The sequence below is a fragment of the Penaeus japonicus genome, unplaced genomic scaffold (genome assembly GCF_977035675.1).
Source record: "Penaeus japonicus unplaced genomic scaffold, GWHDUDI00000001_assembly GWHDUDI00000009, whole genome shotgun sequence".
Taxonomy (NCBI): domain Eukaryota; kingdom Metazoa; phylum Arthropoda; class Malacostraca; order Decapoda; family Penaeidae; genus Penaeus; species Penaeus japonicus.
The window spans coordinates 45517019-45539937 of NW_028234411.1; the positions used below are offsets into that span (position 1 = coordinate 45517019).

General features: G+C 41.3%; 1 protein-coding gene and 1 pseudogene across 2 annotated transcripts; one reads left to right on the forward strand and one right to left on the reverse strand.

The window, feature by feature from the left end:
* Window positions 1-1818: 1818 nt before the first annotated feature.
* On the forward strand, window positions 1819-3498 carry LOC122260973 (protein gustavus pseudogene; annotated as a pseudogene). Its single transcript, XR_015191286.1, has one exon. The product of XR_015191286.1 is annotated as a protein gustavus pseudogene (transcript).
* A 9943-nt stretch (window positions 3499-13441) lies between these two features.
* LOC147471417 (uncharacterized) lies at window positions 13442-14707 on the reverse strand. Its single transcript, XM_086540290.1, has one exon. It carries the CDS (start codon window positions 14705-14707, stop codon window positions 13442-13444), a length of 1266 nt encoding a protein of 421 aa, XP_086396416.1.
* Between the last annotated feature and the right edge of the window lie 8212 nt (window positions 14708-22919).

The following is a 22919-nucleotide window of genomic DNA, read 5'->3' on the forward strand; positions in this document are numbered from 1 at the left end:
GGTCCATTTGATTTTTCATGATTTGCAAGGTTTGTATCTTTAGAATGTTCCTTTTGAATTGATTCTCTGGTTGGCAATGTTGTTTCATTTTGTGGATCCTGTTGTTCTAATCGTTTGCACTTTTCGAGGATATTTGGTAGCTGAGATTGAATTTGTGAAGTAATTGACGAATAGCCAGGTGATACTCGCAAATCTAATGCACCGTCAATTAAAGAATTTCCATTATCCTTCTGGTTAAGGGCATGGAGTGAAATTGTTGTCCCATCGGTAGTCGATGCAGAGGCATGAGACCTCGGCACCGTTTGCAAGTATACCAAGTCGTCGACAGCAGGTTCCCTGTTATCCATTTCATTAGGGGTAGGGTTTGGTACTGTTACCCTGTTTGTAGTCGATGCAGAGGCATGAGACCTCGGCACCGTTTGCAAGTATACCAAGTCGTCGACAGCAGGTTCCCTGTTATCCATTTCATTAGGGATAGGGTTTGGTACATGCAAGAGTCGTTCGTTGACATCGGGAACCGCAATATTCTCTTCACAAAGATCAGGGGTTGATTGCGTCGATACGCTCGTACACGATGTAGAGTCACGAGAGCCACCATCCTCTTGATGATGTGCCTCTTTTACGAAACATTTGCGTTTGCCTGTATTTTTTTCCTTAAGAGGGATTTCACCTTTTTCTTTTGTTGTTGTTTTTGATGGACCATTTGAAGAACTCATATTTTTCATGTCAGTCAGTCTTTACAATGTATTACATAAATATATATATCAACTTTTTCTGATAAAAAATAAACAGTATCACCAAAAACTGAAATATGGTTATTCTTTCTTCTTTTCTTTTCTTTTTCTAGTCTATTCGTATATTAGTCTTTCAGCAGCAGTGGTAGCAGTAGCAGTAGTAGAATACACACTTGTACACATAGAGACATACACATAGAAGTATGTGTACACCTACCTGTTTAAAGATGAACAAGAGACAAGTATTATAAATACACCAATATAATATCACTATTAATAAATAAAGGTATATCTTATCACATGTTTTTATATACATATATATAATAAAATCACCAGTAAATCTTCAACACTTGTCAGAGTACAGATATGACTATGACGACAATGTACGAACTAATACGAACCGAAGGATGAAGTGACGAATGTAACGGAATGTTCTTCTTTTAACAGCTATATATATATATACACACTTTAGCTCCTCCCTCTCTCCCAGGACTAAGATAAAAACGTAGCTCCTCCCCCTTCTTCCAAGGCTAAGATAAACACGTAGCTCCTCCACCTCTCACAAGGCTTAGATGAAAACATAGCTCCTCCCCCTCTCCCAAGGTTAAGATAAAAACGTAGCTCCTCCCCCTCTCACCGAAGGCTAGGATGAAAACGTCACATCCGGTTGTCTTGCAGTTTAAAAGAATATGTAACGTATAAAGCTGCTCGGTTGCCATCCATCTACAATTCATAAATAGATAAAATGGTATAAAAAGCCAAAAAAAAAGACAAAGCCTAGTCTTACAGTGGTAACCTATTTATGTCAGATTATGGCAAATAACTACTAAACCAGTAGCAGATATACTCAATATCTCTACGCATTCTGTACATCAGGGCCTGTTGGCAGCGGTCTCCAGTGTGTATGTGTGTGTGCGTGCGTGCGTGCGTGCGTGCGTGCGTGCGTGCGTGCGTGCGTGCGTGAGTGCAAAGAGGTTCCGAAGGCGGCTGCCAGCGGGAGCTCGCTATGCACTTAGTGTATTTTGTGTGCGCGCGTGTATGTGTGTGTTGCGCGCGCGCGGGTGGAGACAGTGATCTCGCAGAGAAAGAAGGATTGACTTAATTTGTCAAATGTTTATGGTAATTATGTGGAGTAGACACCAACCAACAACACGACAACGCATACAATAACCTTGCCGCCAACAACATCAACAGGCCACTAGAGCCACCACGAAGTTGACGCCAACGCCCACCATATTCGACTAGGTCCTCGGCTGACGCCGTCGCTGCTGCTACCGCCACTGCACCTCACCACCACCATCACCACCACCACTACTACCACTACAACTACCACTACAACCACCACTACCACTACCACTACCACCACCACTCCAACCAGTGCCATAGCTCACGATGATTATGGGGGTTAAGGAGGGTGGGTCTCTACAAACTCGCCTGATCCGGGAGTTAGCCGTGTCCCTCGACTATGCTAGGCCCAAACGGCTGGACCTCCTCCTCGACATGCCTCCCGTCTCTCGAGATACGTCTCTCGAGCACGCGTGGAATGCCGATGATAGGTCGATGAACATCTTCGTCAAGGAGGACGACAAGATGACGTTCCATCGGTATCCAGTAATCCGTAGTACAGACTGTATTCGAGGGCGAGTAGGATATACGAGGGGTCTTCATGTGTGGGAGATCAACTGGTCCACCCGGCAACGTGGGACTCACGCAGTAGTTGGAGTAGCAACAGCAAAAGCTCCTTTACATTCTCATGGCTACCAGGGTTTGGTGGGCATCAATGATCAGTCATGGGGCTGGGATTTAGGACGAAATAAGTTGTACCACAATGCTAAGCAGGACGTCTCAGGCATTACATATCCTTCTCTATTAAACAATAACGAGACTTTTGTCGTACCAGATAAATTCTATGTTGTTCTCGACATGGACGAAGGCACTTTGGCATTTGTTGTGGAAAATCAGTACCTGGGGGTAGCGTTCCGAGGGTTGAAAGGCAAGAAGCTGTATCCTATTGTCTCGGCAGTGTGGGGTCATTGCGAGATTACAATCAGATACATAGGCGGTCTAGATCCGGAACCCCTGCCACTGATGGACTTGTGCCGGTATGTGATACGACAGGCGGTTGGAAAACAGCAACTCTCGCGAATCGAGGAACTCAATCTTCCACTTTCTATCACGCAGTACCTTCTTGTACCGCGACCGCAGGTGATACTCGAAAGCAGTTAGCCCTATACCTGCAGCTCTCTCTCTCCTCCCCCCCCCTCCACAGCTGATCATCAAGTCCATCCTCCACTCCTCTGTAACCCTGCTGCACCAAAGGAGTCACTCTGTAGCAAGTTAGAGCAACGGTGGATAAGGTGAGATTAAGCATCTATAGTGACAGTGGATAAAGTGAGATATAGTGTTTACAGCATCAATTGTTTGATAATAAAACATAAAAAGAAATTCAAATTTTGTTTTCATTTTCATAATTTTTTTTTAACATCTTATAAAATGGACCGTCTATTTTTTCTCAGACAGACTTGGGGGGGGGGGGCTGGCTTCAGCGCTTTCGCAATTGTGTATAAAAAAAATGGACCGTCCATTTTTTCTCACCAGCTAAAGATTCTTTTTATTCAGACTGACTTGGAAGCTGGCATCAGCGCTTCCGAAAATGAGTATTAACCCTTGATGGAGGAATATGTTGATTTATTAAAAAAAAGGACTATAACAAGTTATGGTTTTTAATTTTATAACGCTTTAGAACTTATTTATTCGTATTAAAAAATGGACGTCCATTTTTTCTCACCAGCTAAGGTTAGGTTAGGTTAGGTTAGGTTAGGTTAGGTTAGGTTAGGTTAGGTTAGGTTAGGTTAGGTTAGGTTAGGTTAGGTTAGGTTAGGTTAGGTTAGGTTAGGTTAGGTTAGGTTAGGTTAGGTTAGGTTAGGTTAGGTTAGGTTAGGTTAGGTTAGGTTAGGTTAGGTTAGGTTAGGTTAGGTTAGGTTAGGTTAGGTTAGGTTAGGTTAGGTTAGGTTAGGGTTAGGTTAGGTTAGGTTAGGTTAGGTTAGGTTAGGTTAGGTTAGGTTAGGTTAGGTTAGGTTAGGTTAGGTTAGGTTAGGTTAGGTTAGGTTAGGTTAGGTTAGGTTAGGTTAGGTTAGGTTAGGTTAGGTTAGGTTAGGGTTAGGTTAGGTTAGGTTAGGTTAGGTTAGGTTAGGTTAGGTTAGGTTAGGTTAGGTTAGGTTAGGTTAGGTTAGGTTAGGTTAGGTTAGGTTAGGTTAGGTTAGGTTAGGTTAGGTTAGGTTTATTAACTATAGTCCTTGTCACAACTGCTGAGCCTGCTGTAGAGAAGTGAGTGCTAAAAAGGTGGAGAAGCAGGGTATATATGCGGGAGAAAAAGAGGTGACTTCAGGTCCTAAGGGCTCTCTGATTGTTTGGAGGTGGTTTTTCCTTGGGCGACTGGGGGGACTAGGTTTCCCCTGTATCTCTGGGTTGTATCCTCATACTCTGTAAAGATTAGTAATTAATGAGGGATTAAACTATGAAAGAAATGCACATACATGTATTCTACACTAATATATATAGAATAGAAAATATATACATATATACTCTATATATGTCTATGTGTAGTTTATTCAAATCCATTATAAAGCCTATATAGGCTTAAAAACATATATACCTATATATATATATACATACATACATATATGCATACACAAATACATATACATCTATATATTTATACAACTAAACACCTTCCTATATGCATAACTACACATATGTATATACACCATACTCACATATATACATACATGCATACATACATACCTATATGTACAGAGAACCACATACAGAAATACATATGTATATACAACCATATACACATCCATATGCATATACCCATATACATACATATACACATATATACATACACACACATACGCACATACATGTGCATACACATACTTATACATATACATATATTTAGACATACCTATGAATATATATACTTATAAATATATACTTGCACAAACCCAAATACATATATATTATAATTTATATATATATTATATATTAACCATATTCCACTGCTAGGGGATATAGGAACTAGTCCCCCTTGTGGGCATGGGGAACAGGGCTATGCTTACTACCACTACCTCTCCTCCCATATCCTCGTGGGTTAGGGGTTAGGTTAAGGTTTGGGAGGTTAGTATTACAATTATTATGTAAGCCGAACCATATCATTGTATCTCTCTTTTCCATTTATATCAGTCTGTAGAAATCTGTAAAAAAACTTTATTCAGTAATATTCACTAATACTGTAGCTTCAAGTGCTAGGGTAATAGGTCAGGTATAAGTTTATCCTCCTTTGTGGGGATTGGGAATAGTAGTTGATTACATTATTATGTTCTTTCAGTATGCTTGTGTATACACAGTTGTATTATGATTTAAATTTATAAAATTTCTAAACTTTCTATCCTGCACAATCATTATTCTATCAGATATCCCTGAGTCCTGTTGTATATTAATCCTTTTTTGGAATCAAACTTCAATTCTTTCATGTGTATAGTATATATAGTCTTAAATTTCCTCTATTAGTGTTGAGTGGGAAGAGAGGGACCGACCTTTCTACTCTCCATGTGTCAGCCCCACTGAACACTAAAAACACTACTGATGTTGAGTGGGAAGAGAGGGACCGACCTTTCAACTCTCCATGTGCTGGCCCCACTGAACATCATAAAAAGGACTTCAGTATTATAACCAAGAATCTTCATACTCTCAAAAAATATAAATAACTTCTTCTTCCTTTAGTGTTGAGTGGGAAGAGAGGGACCGACCTTTCAACTCTCCATGTGTCAGCCCCACTGAACACTAGAAACAACTACTGCTGTTGAGTGGGAAGAGAGGGACCGACCTTTCAACTCTCCATGTGCTGGCCCCACTGGACAGCAAATCAAAATACATAAAGTGATAATAGATAAATTCTTCTTCTTCCTTTAGTGTCGAGTGGGAAGAGAGGGACCGACCTTTCAACTCTCCATGTGTCAGCCCCACTGAACACTAGAAAATAAAACTGATGTTGGGTGGGAAGAGAGGGACCGACCTTTCAACTCTCCATGCGAGATCCCCACCGGACATCATTGTAAAAAACGGGCAGAGGGCATGTCTTCCTCTACCAATAGAGTGGAGTGGGGGAGAGAGGGATCGAACTTACACTCTCTATGAATCGCCCCCCCTTGACCCTAAACTATTTTTAGTGTTGAGTGGGAAGAGAGGGACTTATCTTTCTACTCTCTACTCACTGAACTAGTTTCTTTTCTATTTTCTTTCATGTATTTTCTTTAGATAGGGGCGATGGGAACTCAGCTCTGATGATTCTTTCACCAATTGCTTGATCTTTTTTCCATGCTATCATTGGTGGTGGATCCTTAAACCATTTTTCCCAGGGCTTGTCCTTTGCATCTTCTTGCACCCAAGACCATATTTTGTTTATTGCTACTCTCAGGACAGGTGCTATGCTAGGTGAGTATAGCATAGGGAAAATGATCCTCCCTGTCCCTTGCTCCGTAGTTTCCTTCAGCAAGTCCTGTCTTGGCAGCATATCCAGTCTTTGTTTTGCTCCTCTTAGCACTTTGTGTCTGTATCCTCCCAGGCCAAAAAACTTAAACATTTCTTCCAAGGCATTTTCTAGTTTTCTAGGTTCACTCACTATTCTATTGAGTCTTAAACTTTGGGAATATGGTAAGGACTGTTGTAAATTTGGGTGATGACTAGAGGGGAGATGTAGTTAATGGGGGGTATTTGATGGCTTGTAGTACACTGTAGTTTGTAGATTCCTCACCTCATCAAAGTATACTAGAGTGTCCAGGAAAGGGAGCTTCTGTGCATCGAACTCTAGGGTAAACTTTAGATCTGGGTGAATCCTATTCAAGCCAGCATGGTATTCTTTGAGGGCTTCTTCACTGCCATCAAAAATCCCAAAAATGTCGTCTATGTATCTGTAGAAAATCATAGGCTGTTTCTTCATTCTCTTCCTCTCTTTTTCTATGCTGGCATGTACAAATATTTCTGCTAGGGCGACTGATACCGATGCTCCTATTGCCGTACCCTTGTTTTGCCTGTAAAACTCTTGATCAAACCTCAGGAGAGTGCCTCCCAAGACATGGTCTATCCCTTCTTTAATCAGATAAGGGGGCGGGGCCCTGATGCCGAAATCCTGCATAAGTCTGCCCTGTACATACCCATAATTCTTTTCATAGAAATTAGCTACTACCCAGGATGCTTCTTCTTGTGGGATGGACGGGTATAGCGACACTATATCAAAAGAAAAAATGAGTGCTTGCTTCGGAAACTGTGGAAATTCTCGATTTTCCTGAGAAAGTCGGTGGTGTCCCTTAGTCTCTCTGGCAGCAATTCCAGGAGGGGTGCCAGGTATGTGGTGAGCAGTCTATCTACTGGTCTGGTAGGGGCACAGCATCCACTCAACACTGGTCTCCCTGGCCATGTACCCAATCCTTCATCGATTTTCTTGTGTGTTTTTGGCAGTACATACCAATGTGGGATATCTGGCATGTGCTGTAAAAGGAAGTCTCTTTGTGCTGCTCTGAAGCTTGTGCATTTTCCTTCAGGGGAATCCAAATTGTAGAATCTGCTCACTAGTAACTTTGATTCTCTGTCTACTCTTTTCAAAGCTGATCTTGGGTCTTTTTCAATTGTATACGTCTCTCTGTCTTTCAAATGAGCTCTGGCCATAGCTCTATAACTTTCTGTCTTGAGTACTACCAAGGCTCCATCTTTATCTGCTTTTTTTATCACTATATTGGGGTCTTTTCTTAACTGTTCTAATGCTTTCAATTCTTCTCTATTCAAGTTGTGTCTTTGTTTTCTATTACATGCTGTTGTTATTTCATTCTTTGTTGTTTCCATCAGTCCTGTTAAGCCTGGAAGCTTATTTGGAGGAAGTCTTCTCTTTCTTTTGAGTGGGGAGCTGGGACGGAAACTTCCTTTGTTCTTGTTTCTGGGGTAGAAATTTTGCTCCAGGCTGCAGAGATTGAGTAAACCTGTTGTTAATTTCTGTTTCTAAGTCTTTCAAAGAGGTTGTTGCATTGTCCATTATGGGTCTTAGGGGGAGGGCCTGGAACAAAGGATCTTCGTTTGCTGAGGACAGACTGCGGTTGAACTGAAAGGGGGGTTTCTGAAACTACCAGTTCCAGCCCCAGAGTCCATACTTTCTTCTTTGCCAGTATCCTCCTTCTCTTTGGTCTTGATTCCAGAGTCGATTTCCTCTTCTCTGTTGATAACCCCTCTATTTTGTTGGTAACCCCACCTGTTTTGTGGCCTCCATCCTTGCTGTCTCTGCTGGTATCTCCATGTTTGTGGATTTTGCACTTGTCTGTGTGGCCTGCTGTTCTCTCTCCACGACGTCTGCCTTGTTCCTTGGAAGGTCTGCCATCCTGGTTCTCTCTGTTGGTAGTTCCAGTCGTTTCTCCTCCAAGGTCCTGTGTTGAATCTCCTTTGGGCAGGCTGTCTGTTCATCCTTCTTTGTTGTTGCATGCCGTTTTTTGCAGTTTGTGTAAATTTGCTTTTTTGTCTTTCCTTTGTTTTCATTGTCATTGTGCCTACTGTGTTCTGATTGTCGTTTCTTTCTTTTTCATTATCTTTTCTGGCTCTGGTCCTATCCACTGTCCTTTGTTCCTTCGGCTTTGTTTGCTGGGTCCTGTTTTCGGGGGTTTGTAATTTTTGTTCTATTAGCTGTTCAATTCTTTCTACAGCTTTGGCTACCATGTCAATGCGAATGTGGCACTCTTCTATCTTATCTATTTCTTGATTCTGAGGGGGAAGCTCCTCCTCTTGTCTTTCTATTTCTTCACCTTCTGACGCCTGTTGTCCACATGGGAGTGGGGTTTCTTCTTGGGTATTAGGGATGCTGTCTGGTAGAGGTGAGGGGAGGGGAAATCTTGTTTCTGTTTGCGCTTCATTGTCTACTTTCTTTGGGTTCATGCATCTCTGAATTCTTTCTATTTCCTGTGTTGTCATCCGTGCATCTTCCTCTCTTCTTAGGTATTCCAGAATAGTCCTGTGCCCATTAGCAATGAAGAATCTCTCAGTAGGGGGGGTCTTCTCTCTCTCCTCTGCCACCATTTCCATTGCAAGGGTGTGTGCTCTATGTGTGATGATGTCATATTTTTGGGGGTACTTGTTCATAAGGTCTAATTTCAAGCTCACAATAAACGATCTTAAATGGATTGCTTCTGCTCTCAGTTGTGCTGAAGCCAGGCCTTGCCATTGTCTTGCAGCATTTTTCCAAATTAGTTCACCCATCTCCACTATCCACATTGCGGGCAGAAAACCTCAGGGTGAATTGTACTCTACCGTTGTCGACCTCCTTCTGCCTGGGATTCCATTTTCTTCACATTCATCATAGAACTTGACTTTTCTGTAGCATAGAGTTTCTCTTTTAAACAGGGTGGCTAGGGCTTGTAAATCTTTAAATTCTTCTTCACTGAAAGGGGTTTCTTCACCTTCGATGTCTTGGAATGAATCAGGATATGGGTCTTCTGGGTATCCTATCTTTTGTGCTCCTTTGACTAGCATACCTACTAGGGGGGAAGCTTCAATAGCTAGGTTTCCTGGGGCCCATGCATCTGGGTGTGCCCATCCATCAGTTAGCAATGAATGGGGATTTTCCCTCTCTGTCCTGCTTGCACGAGCTGCCGGGTTTGCCAGTCTATTGTATATTTCCTCCATACTCTTGCTTAGCTTGTAGCACATGGAGCCCAGGTGTCTCTCTTCAGGCGTTGCTGGTAGTCTCATATCTTCACCCATGTTGTCTTCTCTTATCTGGTTCCTTGTCATAACCATGTCACCAGTTGTAATATATGTGTGTGTGGGGCTTTTTGGTTCCAGTCACTTGTAGAAATACCAGTCCTACAGTATGGGTCCAAGCACTACACAGGGTTCACAGTGCAAAACACTGGATTTGCTTGTGCAACACACTGTATATACTTGTACAAGGGGCTAACCACTAGAAAGGGCACACCACTACAACCAGGGCTAAACCACTGTGTACAGTTACAGTACCTGTTGTGATTTACACAGGGTGCAAACCTCTATATACTCGCATAGAAACACTGTATGTTGACTGGAAATTACTTACTGAAAAACCTTACCACCTTATAAACACTTACTGCACTACACTGTATTACTAAAAAAAGTGGTGTTTACTTGTAACCACTATATTATCACTGAAAAAAAACTCTCTGAAAAAGGAAAAAATCTCCGGTTCCTAAGGGGTTGTAAAGGAGCTAAAACTGAACAAAAAACAGCTAGATCTCTTGATACAAGAGAAACTAGCTCTAACCTGTTTGTTCTGCTGCTGTGTCCAGGCGTTGGAAGGTCCCTCTGGCACTTAGAAACACTGGGAGTTAATTTCAGATCCCTCTTTCACTAGTATTTTTCAGAGTTTTTGGAAAAATAAACACTTAGGTTACACTACACTAATCAGTATTCACACCAAGTCACGAACGCGTTTTCGGCCTGTTTGGCCTCTTCAGGTGTACTATTGTGTAAATACTGACTCTTTTATTTCAAAGGTACATTATATATACATTGTACAAAAGAGTAATGTGGGTAGGTAACCTGGTCACTAAGGGAACCTTCCCCTCGTTCCTCCACCTAGTGGAGGAGGTTCTGGGAAGGGAGGTTGTTGGGGAACTAGGGAAAGGGGGAGTATCCTTACCCTGGTCACAACACTAACATACATGCAAAAAAAACATTTATACAAAATAAAACCATAGGACAGTGTTTCAGAAAAGCTAGCTTAACTAAGACAACACAAAAACTTATGTACAAAAAAACATATGACACTTCACTTAATGTTTCTAAACTGACATATATACAAAATTACCAAAAGGCCTGTAAGAGAAGGGTACATGAAAATCGTCAAAAAACTTTCAGGATCTTTGGTGTTGGTGGGCCATATTCTTATTTCTCTTCCAGCCAGATGTAACTTTCCCTCCACTGTCGCCGAAACAGGAGGGGTAGGGGTCGGTATTGCCGTGATTCCCTCTCTCTCTTCCTGGGCTCAGGGTGGGCAAGGGTCGTCAGCTGTATCTCATCTGTGTGGTGGAAAGATGTCTGTATTTTAGTTTACATATTATGGAGCCTTATTATGTTCATATACCCATCTATATCAATAAAAACAAGTTGAAAAAAAGTGAAAAATAACGTGGATACACCAAACAAACCAAACAACGATTCCTTAGTGTTTCTGCTGTCACCTGGAAAAGAAAGGGGTTAAAAGGAAGCTGCAGCAGGAGCCCTTCTCCTGGGGGCTACACCTGGTCAAGGAAAAAAAAGGTAGGTTTATTAACTATAGTCCTTGTCACAACTGCTGAGCCTACTGTAGAGAAGTGAGTGCTAAAAAGGTAGAGAAGCAGGGTATATATGCAGGAGAAAAAGAGGTGAACTCAGGTCCTAAAGGCTCTCTGATTGTTTGGAGGTGGTTTTTCCTTGGGCGACTGGGGGGACTAGGTTTCCCCTGTATCTCTGGGTTGTATCCTCATACTCTGTAAAGGTTAGTAATTAGTGAGGGATTAAACTATGAAAGAAATGCACATACATGTATTCTACACTAATATATATAGAATAGAAAATATATACATATATACTCTATATATGTCTATGTGTAGTTTATTCAAATCCATTATAACGCCTATATAGGCTTAAAAACATATATACCTATATATATATATATACATACATACATATATGCATACACAAATACATATACATCTATATATTTATACAACTAAACACCTTCCTATATGCATAACTACACATATGTATATACACCATACTCACATATATACATACATGCATACATACATATATGTACAAGGAACCACATACAGAAATACATATGTATATACAACCATATACACATCCATATGCATATACCCATATACATACATATACACATATATACATACACACACATACGCACATACATGTGCATACACATACTTATACATATACATATATTTAGACATACCTATGAATATATATACTTATAAATATATACTTGCACAAACCCAAATACATATATATTATAATTTATATATATATTAATTATATTAACCATATTCCACTGCTAGGGGATATAGGAACTAGTCCCCCTGTGGGAATGGGGAACAGGGCTATGCTTACTACCATTACCTCTCCTCCCATATCCTCGTGGGTTAGGGGTTAGGTTAAGGTTTGGGAGGTTAGTATTACAATTATTATGTAAGCCGAATCTTATTATTGTATCTTTCTTTTCCATTTATATCAGTCTGTAGAAATCTGTAAAAAAGCCCTTTATTCAGTAATATTCACTAATACTGTAGCTTCAAGTGCTAGGGTAATAGGTCAGGTATAAGTTTATCCTCCTTTGTGGGGATTGGGAATAGTAGTTGATTACATTATTATGTTCTTTCAGTATGTTTTTGTATACACAGTTGTATTATACTTTTTATTAAATTTATAAAATTTCTAAACTTTCTATCCTACACAATCATTATTCTATCAGATATCCCTGAGTCCTGTTGTATATTAATCCTTTTTTGGAATCAACCTTCAATTCTTTCATGTGTATAGTATATATAGTCTTAAATTTCCTCTATTAGTGTTGAGTGGGAAGAGAGGGACCGACCTTTCTACTCTCCATGTGTCAGCCCCACTGAACACTAAAAACACTACTGATGTTGAGTGGGAAGAGAGGGACCGACCTTTCAACTCTCCATGTGCTGGCCCCACTGAACATCATAAAAAGGACTTCAGTATTATAACCAAGAATCTTCATACTCTCAAAAATATATAAAAATCTTCTTCTTCCTTTAGTGTTGAGTGGGAAGAGAGGGACCGACCTTTCAACTCTCCATGTGTCAGCCCCACTGAACACTAGAAACAACTACTGCTGTTGAGTGGGAAGAGAGGGACCGACCTTTCAACTCTCCATGTGTCAGCCCCACTGGACAGCAAATAAAGTTACATAAAGTGATAATAGATAAATTCTTCTTCTTCCTTTAGTGTCGAGTGGGAAGAGAGGGACCGACCTTTCAACTCTCCATGTGTCAGCCCCACTGAACACTAGAAAATAAAACTGATGTTGGGTGGGAAGAGAGGGACCGACCTTTCAACTCTCCATGCGAGATCCCCACCGGACATCATTGTAAAAAACGGGCAGAGGGCATGTCTTCCTCTACCAATAGAGTGGAGTGGGGGAGAGAGGGATCGAACTTACACTCTCTATGTATACCCCCCACTTGACCCTAAACGATTTTCAGTGTTAAGTGGGAAGAGAGGGACTTATCTTTCTACTCTCTACTCACTGAACTAGTTTCCTTTCCGATTTTCTTTCATGTGTTTCTTTAGATAGGGGCGATGGGAACTCAGCTCTGATGATTCTTTCACCAATTGCTTGATCTTTTTTCCATGCTATCATTGGTGGTGGATCCTTAAACCATTTTTCCCAGGGCTTGTCCTTTGCATCTTCTTGCACCCAAGACCATATTTTGTTGATTGCTACTCTCAGGACAGGTGCTATGCTAGGTGAGTATAGCATAGGGAAAATGATCCTCCCTGTCCCTTTCTCTGTAGTTTTCTTCAGCAAGTCCTGTCTTGGCAGCATATCCAGTCTTTGTTTTGCTTCTCTTAGCACTTTGTGGCTGTATCCTCTCAGGCCAAAAAACTTAAACATTTCTTCCAAGGCATTTTCTAGGTTTTCTAGGTTCACTCACTATTCTCTTGATTCTTAAACCTTGTGAAAAAGGTAAGGACTTCTTTAAGTTTGGGTGATGACTAGACTGGAAATGTAGATACTGGTGGGTATTTGATGGCTTGTAGTACACTGTAGTTTGTAGATTCCTTCCCTCATCAAAGTATACTAGAGTGTCCAGGAAAGGGAGCTTCTGTGCATCGAACTCTAGGGTAAACTTTAGATCTGGGTGAATCCTATTCAAGCCAGCATGGTATTCTTTGAGGGCTTCTTCACTGCCATCAAAAATCCCAAAAATGTCGTCTATGTATCTGTAGAAAATCATAGGCTGTTTCTTCATTCTCTTCCTCTCTTTTTCTATGCTGGCATGTACAAATATTTCTGCTAGGGCGACTGATACCGATGCTCCTATTGCCGTCCCCTTGTTTTGCCTGTAAAACTCTTGATCAAACCTCAGGAGAGTGCCTCCCAAGACATGGTCTATCCCTTCTTTAATCAGATAAGGGGGCGGGGCCCTGATGCCGAAATCCTGCATAAGTCTGCCCTGTACATACCCATAATTCTTTTCATAGAAATTAGCTACTACCCAGGATGCTTCTTCTTGGGGAATGGACGGGTATAGCGACACTATATCAAAAGAAAAAATGAGTGCCTGCTCTGGAAACTGTGGAAATTCTTCGATTTTCCTGAGAAAGTCGGTGGTGTCCCTTAGTCTCTCTGGCAGCAATTCCAGGAGGGGTGCCAGGTATGTGGTGAGCAGTCTATCTACTGGTCTGGTAGGGGCACAGCATCCACTCAGCACTGGTCTCCCTGGCCATGTACCCAACTCTTCATCGATTTTCTTGTGCGTTTTTGGCAGTACATACCAATGTGGGATATCTGGCATGTGCTGTAAAAGGGAGTCTCTTTGTGCTGCTCTGAAGCTTGTGCATTTTCCTCCTGGGAGATCCAAATTGTAGAATCTGCTCACTAGTAACTTTGATTCTCTGTCTACTCTCTTTAAAGCTGATCTTGGGTCTTTTTCAATTGTATACGTCTCTCTGTCTTTCAAATGAGCTCTGGCCATAGCTCTATAACTTTCTGTCTTGAGTACTACCAAGGCTCCATCTTTATCTGCTTTTTTAATCACTATATTGGGGTCTTTTCTTAACTGTTCTAATGCCTTCATTTCTTCTCTATTCAAGTTGTGTCTTTGTTTTCTATTACATGCTGTTGTTATTTCCTTTATTGTCGTTTCCATCAGCTCTGTTAAGCCTGGAGCTTATTTGGAGGAAACTTCTCTTTCTTTTGAGTGGGAAGCTGGGACGGAAACTTCCTTTGTTCTTGTTTCTGGAGATAGGTTCTTGCTCCAGGCATAAGAGATTGAGTAAACCTGTTGTTAATTTCATTTTCTAGATCTTTCAAAGAGGCGGTTGCATTGTCCATTATGGGTTTCGTAGGTGGGGGTCCTGGAACAAAGGATCTTCCTTTGCTGAGGACTGACTTCTGTTGGACTGATAGGGGGATTTCTGAAACTACCAGTTCCAGCCCCAGTTTCCATAGTTTCTTCTTTGCCAGTATCCTCCTTCTCTTTGGTCTTGATCCCATTGTCCATTTCCTCTTCCTTGTTGATAACCTCCTCTGTTTCCTTGGTAACCCCACCTGTTTTGTGGCCTCCATCCTTGCTGTCTCTGCTGGTATCTCCATGTTTGTGGATTTTGCACTTGTCTGTGTGGCCTGCTGTTCTCTCTCCACGACGTCTGCCTTGTTCCTTGGAAGGTCTGCCATCCTGGTTCTCTCTGTTGGTAGTTCCAGTCGTTTCTCCTCCAAGGTCCTGTGTTGAATCTCCTTTGGGCAGGCTGTCTGTTCATCCTTCTTTGTTGTTGCATGCCGTTTTTTGCAGTTTGTGTAAATTTGTTTTTTTGTCTTTCCTTTGTTTTCATTGTCATTGTGCCTACTGTGTTCTGATTGTCGTTTCTTTCTTTTTCATTATCTTTTCTGGCTCTGGTCCTATCCACTGTCCTTTGTTCCTTCGGCTTTGTTTGCTGGGTCCTGTTTTCGGGGGTTTGTAATTTTTGTTCTATTAGCTGTTCAATTCTTTCTACAGCTTTGGCTACCATGTCAATGCGAATGTGGCACTCTTCTATCTTATCTATTTCTTGATTCTGGTGGGGGAGCTCCTCCTCTTGCCTTTCTATTTCTTCACCTTCTGACTCCTGTTGTCCACATGGGAGTGGGGTTTCTTCTTGGGTATTAGGGATGCTGTCTGGTAGAGGTGAGGGGAGGGGAAATCTTGTTTCTGTTTGCGCTTCATTGTCTACTTTCTTTGGGTTCATGCATCTCTGAATTCTTTCTATTTCCTGTGTTGTCATCCGTGCATCTTCCTCTCTTCTTAGGTATTCCAGAATAGTCCTGTGCCCATTAGCAATGAAGAATCTCTCAGTAGGGGGGGTCTTCTCTCTCTCCTCTGCCACCATTTCCATTGCAAGGGTGTGTGCTCTATGTGTGATGATGTCATATTTTTGGGGGTACTTGTTCATAAGGTCTAATTTCAAGCTCACAATAAACGATCTTAAATGGATTGCTTCTGCTCTCAGTTGTGCTGAAGCCAGGCCTTGCCATTGTCTTGCAGCATTTTTCCAAATTAGTTCACCCATCTCCACTATCCACATGGGGGGCAGAAAACCTGAGGGTGACTTGTACTCTACCGTTGTCGACCTGCTTATGCCTGGGATTCCATTTTCTTCACATTCATCATAGAACTTGACTTTCCTGTAGCATAGAGTTTCTCTCCTAAACAGGGTGGCTAGGGCTTGTAAATCTTTAAATTCTTCTTCACTGAAAGGGGTTTCTTCACCTTCGATGTCTTGGAATGAATCAGGATATGGGTCTTCTGGGTATCCTATCTTTTGTGCTCCTTTGACTAGCATACCTACTAGGGGGGAAGCTTCAATAGCTAGGTTTCCTGGGGCCCATGCATCTGGGTGTGCCCATCCATCAGTTAGCAATGAATGGGGATTTTCCCTCTCTGTCCTGCTTGCACGAGCTGCCGGGTTTGCCAGTCTATTGTATATTTCCTCCATACTCTTGCTTAGCTTGTAGCACATGGAGCCCAGGTGTCTCTCTTCAGGCGTTGCTGGTAGTCTCATATCTTCACCCATGTTGTCTTCTCTTATCTGGTTCCTTGTCATAACCATGTCACCAGTTGTAATATATGTGTGTGTGGGGCTTTTTGGTTCCAGTCACTTGTAGAAATACCAGTCCTACAGTATGGGTCCAAGCACTACACAGGGTTCACAGTGCAAAACACTGGATTTGCTTGTGCAACACACTGTATATACTTGTACAAGGGGCTAACCACTAGAAAGGGCACACCACTACAACCAGGGCTAAACCACTGTGTACAGTTACAGTACCTGTTGTGATTTACACAGGGTGCAAACCTCTATATACTCGCATAGAAACACTGTATGTTGACTGGAAATTACTTACTGAAAAACCTTACCACCTTATAAACACTTACTGCACTACACTGTATTACTAAAAAAAGTGGTGTTTACTTGTAACCACTATATTATCACTGAAAAAAAACTCTCTGAAAAAGGAAAAAATCTCCGGTTCCTAAGGGGTTGTAAAGGAGCTAAAACTGAACAAAAACAGCTAGATCTCTTGATACAAGAGAAACTAGCTCTAACCTGTTTGTTCTGCTGCTGTGTCCAGGCGTTGGAAGATCCCTCTGGCACTTAGAAACACTGGGAGTTAATTTCAGATCCCTTTTTCACTAGTATTTTTTCAGAGTTTTTGGAAAAATAAACACTTAGGTTACACTACACTAATCAGTATTCACACCAAGTCACGAACGCGTTTTCGGCCTATTTGGCCTCTTCAGGTGTACTATTGTGTAAATACTGACTCTTTTATTTCACAGGTACATTATATATACATTGTAAAAAAGAGTAATGTGGGTAGGTAACCTGGTCACTGAGGGAACCTTCCCCTCATTCCTTCACCTAGTGGAGGAGGTTCTGGGGAGGGAGGTTGTTGGGGAACTAGGGAAAGGGGGAGTATCCCTACCCTGGTCACAACACTAACATACATGCAAAAATAACATTTATACAAATAAAGCCATAGGACAGTGTTTCAGAAAAGCTAGTTTAACTAAGACAACATAAAAACATAAGTACAAAAATATGACACTTCACTTAATGTTTCGAAGCTGACAAATTTACAAATTTACAAAAAAACCTGTAAGAGAAAGGTACATGTAAATCGTCAAAAGCGTCAGGATCTTTGGTGTTTGTGGGCCATATTCTTATTCCTTGTTTTCTTCTCCAGCCAGATGTAGTAACTTTCCCTCCACTGTCGTCGAAACAGGAGGGGTAGGGGTCGTTATTGCTGTGGCTGTGATTCCCTCTCTCTCTTCCTGGGCTCAGGGTCCAGGGTGGGCAAGGGTCGTCAGCTGTATCTCATCTGTGTGGTGTAAAGATGTCTGTATTTAGTTTACATATTATGGAGCCCTATTATGTTCATATATCCATATATATCAATACCACAACTTGAAAAAAAATGTTGCAACTTGAAAAAAACTTGGATACACCGAACAAACCAAGCAAAGCTCCCTTTGTGTTTCTGCTGTCACCTGGAAAAGAAAGGGGTTAAAAGGAAGCTGCAGCAGGAGCCCTTCTCCTGGGGGCTACACCTGGTCAAGGAAAAAAGGTAGGTTTATTAACTATAGTCCTTGTCACAACTGCTGAGCCTGCTGTAGAGAAGTGAGTGCTAAAAAGGTGGAGAAGCAGGGTATATATGCGGGAGAAAAAGAGGTGACTTCAGGTCCTAAGGGCTCTCTGATTGTTTGGAGGTGGTTTTTCCTTGGGCGACTGGGGGGACTAGGTTTCCCCTGTATCTCTGGGTTGTATCCTCATACTCTGTAAAGGTTAGTAATTAGTGAGGGATTAAACTATGAAAGAAATGCACATACATGTATTCTACACTAATATATATAGAATAGAAAATATATACATATATACTCTATATATGTCTATGTGTAGTTTATTCAAATCCATTATAACGCCTATATAGGCTTAAAAACATATATACCTATATATATATATATACATACATACATATATGCATACACAAATACATATACATCTATATATTTATACAACTAAACACCTTCCTATATGCATAACTACACATATGTATATACACCATACTCACATATATACATACATGCATACATACATATATGTACAAGGAACCACATACAGAAATACATATGTATATACAACCATATACACATCCATATGCATATACCCATATACATACATATACACATATATACATACACACACATACGCACATACATGTGCATACACATACTTATACATATACATATATTTAGACATACCTATGAATATATATACTTATAAATATATACTTGCACAAACCCAAATACATATATATTATAATTTATATATATTAACCATATTCCACTGCTAGGGGATATAGGAACTAGTCCCCCTGTGGGAATGGGGAACAGGGCTATGCTTACTACCATTACCTCTCCTCCCATATCCTCGTGGGTTAGGGGTTAGGTTAAGGTTTGGGAGGTTAGTATTACAATTATTATGTAAGCCGAATCTTATTATTGTATCTTTCTTTTCCATTTATATCAGTCTGTAGAAATCTGTAAAAAACCCTTTATTCAGTAATATTCACTAATACTGTAGCTTCAAGTGCTAGGGTAATAGGTCAGGTATAAGTTTATCCTCCTTTGTGGGGATTGGGAATAGTAGTTGATTACATTATTATGTTCTTTCAGTATGTTTTTGTATACACAGTTGTATTATACTTTTTTATTAAATTTATAAAATTTCTAAACTTTCTATCCTGCACAATCATTATTCTATCAGATATCCCTGAGTCCTGTTGTATATTAATCCTTTTTGGAATCAACCTTCAATTCTTTCATGTGTATAGTATATATAGTCTTAAATTTCCTCTATTAGTGTTGAGTGGGAAGAGAGGGACCGACCTTTCTACTCTCCATGTGTCAGCCCCACTGAACACTAAAAACACTACTGATGTTGAGTGGGAAGAGAGGGACCGACCTTTCAACTCTCCATGTGCTGGCCCCACTGAACATCATAAAAAGGACTTCAGTATTATAACCAAGAATCTTCATACTCTCAAAAATATATAAAAATCTTCTTCTTCCTTTAGTGTTGAGTGGGAAGAGAGGGACCGACCTTTCAACTCTCCATGTGTCAGCCCCACTGAACACTAGAAACAACTACTGCTGTTGAGTGGGAAGAGAGGGACCGACCTTTCAACTCTCCATGTGTCAGCCCCACTGGACAGCAAATAAAGTTACATAAAGTGATAATAGATAAATTCTTCTTCTTCCTTTAGTGTCGAGTGGGAAGAGAGGGACCGACCTTTCAACTCTCCATGTGTCAGCCCCACTGAACACTAGAAAATAAAACTGATGTTGGGTGGGAAGAGAGGGACCGACCTTTCAACTCTCCATGCGAGATCCCCACCGGACATCATTGTAAAAAACGGGCAGAGGGCATGTCTTCCTCTACCAATAGAGTGGAGTGGGGGAGAGAGGGATCGAACTTACACTCTCTATGTATACCCCCCACTTGACCCTAAACGATTTTCAGTGTTAAGTGGGAAGAGAGGGACTTATCTTTCTACTCTCTACTCACTGAACTAGTTTCCTTTTCCGATTTTCTTTCATGTGTTTCTTTAGATAGGGGCGATGGGAACTCAGCTCTGATGATTCTTTCACCAATTGCTTGATCTTTTTTCCATGCTATCATTGGTGGTGGATCCTTAAACCATTTTTCCCAGGGCTTGTCCTTTGCATCTTCTTGCACCCAAGACCATATTTTGTTGATTGCTACTCTCAGGACAGGTGCTATGCTAGGTGAGTATAGCATAGGGAAAATGATCCTCCCTGTCCCTTTCTCTGTAGTTTTCTTCAGCAAGTCCTGTCTTGGCAGCATATCCAGTCTTTGTTTTGCTTCTCTTAGCACTTTGTGGCTGTATCCTCTCAGGCCAAAAAACTTAAACATTTCTTCCAAGGCATTTTCTAGGTTTCTAGGTTCACTCACTATTCTCTTGATTCTTAAACCTTGTGAAAAAGGTAAGGACTTCTTTAAGTTTGGGTGATGACTAGACTGGAAATGTAGATACTGGTGGGTATTTGATGGCTTGTAGTACACTGTAGTTTGTAGATTCCTTCCCTCATCAAAGTATACTAGAGTGTCCAGGAAAGGGAGCTTCTGTGCATCGAACTCTAGGGTAAACTTTAGATCTGGGTGAATCCTATTCAAGCCAGCATGGTATTCTTTGAGGGCTTCTTCACTGCCATCAAAAATCCCAAAAATGTCGTCTATGTATCTGTAGAAAATCATAGGCTGTTTCTTCATTCTCTTCCTCTCTTTTTCTATGCTGGCATGTACAAATATTTCTGCTAGGGCGACTGATACCGATGCTCCTATTGCCGTCCCCTTGTTTTGCCTGTAAAACTCTTGATCAAACCTCAGGAGAGTGCCTCCCAAGACATGGTCTATCCCTTCTTTAATCAGATAAGGGGGCGGGGCCCTGATGCCGAAATCCTGCATAAGTCTGCCCTGTACATACCCATAATTCTTTTCATAGAAATTAGCTACTACCCAGGATGCTTCTTCTTGGGGAATGGACGGGTATAGCGACACTATATCAAAAGAAAAAATGAGTGCCTGCTCTGGAAACTGTGGAAATTCTTCGATTTTCCTGAGAAAGTCGGTGGTGTCCCTTAGTCTCTCTGGCAGCAATTCCAGGAGGGGTGCCAGGTATGTGGTGAGCAGTCTATCTACTGGTCTGGTAGGGGCACAGCATCCACTCAGCACTGGTCTCCCTGGCCATGTACCCAACTCTTCATCGATTTTCTTGTGCGTTTTTGGCAGTACATACCAATGTGGGATATCTGGCATGTGCTGTAAAAGGGAGTCTCTTTGTGCTGCTCTGAAGCTTGTGCATTTTCCTCCTGGGAGATCCAAATTGTAGAATCTGCTCACTAGTAACTTTGATTCTCTGTCTACTCTCTTTAAAGCTGATCTTGGGTCTTTTTCAATTGTATACGTCTCTCTGTCTTTCAAATGAGCTCTGGCCATAGCTCTATAACTTTCTGTCTTGAGTACTACCAAGGCTCCATCTTTATCTGCTTTTTTAATCACTATATTGGGGTCTTTTCTTAACTGTTCTAATGCCTTCATTTCTTCTCTATTCAAGTTGTGTCTTTGTTTTCTATTACATGCTGTTGTTATTTCCTTTATTGTCGTTTCCATCAGCTCTGTTAAGCCTGGGAGCTTATTTGGAGGAAACTTCTCTTTCTTTTGAGTGGGAAGCTGGGACGGAAACTTCCTTTGTTCTTGTTTCTGGAGATAGGTTCTTGCTCCAGGCATAAGAGATTGAGTAAACCTGTTGTTAATTTCATTTTCTAGATCTTTCAAAGAGGCGGTTGCATTGTCCATTATGGGTTTCGTAGGTGGGGGTCCTGGAACAAAGGATCTTCCTTTGCTGAGGACTGACTTCTGTTGGACTGATAGGGGGATTTCTGAAACTACCAGTTCCAGCCCCAGTTTCCATAGTTTCTTCTTTGCCAGTATCCTCCTTCTCTTTGGTCTTGATCCCATTGTCCATTTCCTCTTCCTTGTTGATAACCTCCTCTGTTTCCTTGGTAACCCCACCTGTTTTGTGGCCTCCATCCTTGCTGTCTCTGCTGGTATCTCCATGTTTGTGGATTTTGCACTTGTCTGTGTGGCCTGCTGTTCTCTCTCCACGACGTCTGCCTTGTTCCTTGGAAGGTCTGCCATCCTGGTTCTCTCTGTTGGTAGTTCCAGTCGTTTCTCCTCCAAGGTCCTGTGTTGAATCTCCTTTGGGCAGGCTGTCTGTTCATCCTTCTTTGTTGTTGCATGCCGTTTTTTGCAGTTTGTGTAAATTTGTTTTTTTGTCTTTCCTTTGTTTTCATTGTCATTGTGCCTACTGTGTTCTGATTGTCGTTTCTTTCTTTTTCATTATCTTTTCTGGCTCTGGTCCTATCCACTGTCCTTTGTTCCTTCGGCTTTGTTTGCTGGGTCCTGTTTTCGGGGGTTTGTAATTTTTGTTCTATTAGCTGTTCAATTCTTTCTACAGCTTTGGCTACCATGTCAATGCGAATGTGGCACTCTTCTATCTTATCTATTTCTTGATTCTGGTGGGGGAGCTCCTCCTCTTGCCTTTCTATTTCTTCACCTTCTGACTCCTGTTGTCCACATGGGAGTGGGGTTTCTTCTTGGGTATTAGGGATGCTGTCTGGTAGAGGTGAGGGGAGGGGAAATCTTGTTTCTGTTTGCGCTTCATTGTCTACTTTCTTTGGGTTCATGCATCTCTGAATTCTTTCTATTTCCTGTGTTGTCATCCGTGCATCTTCCTCTCTT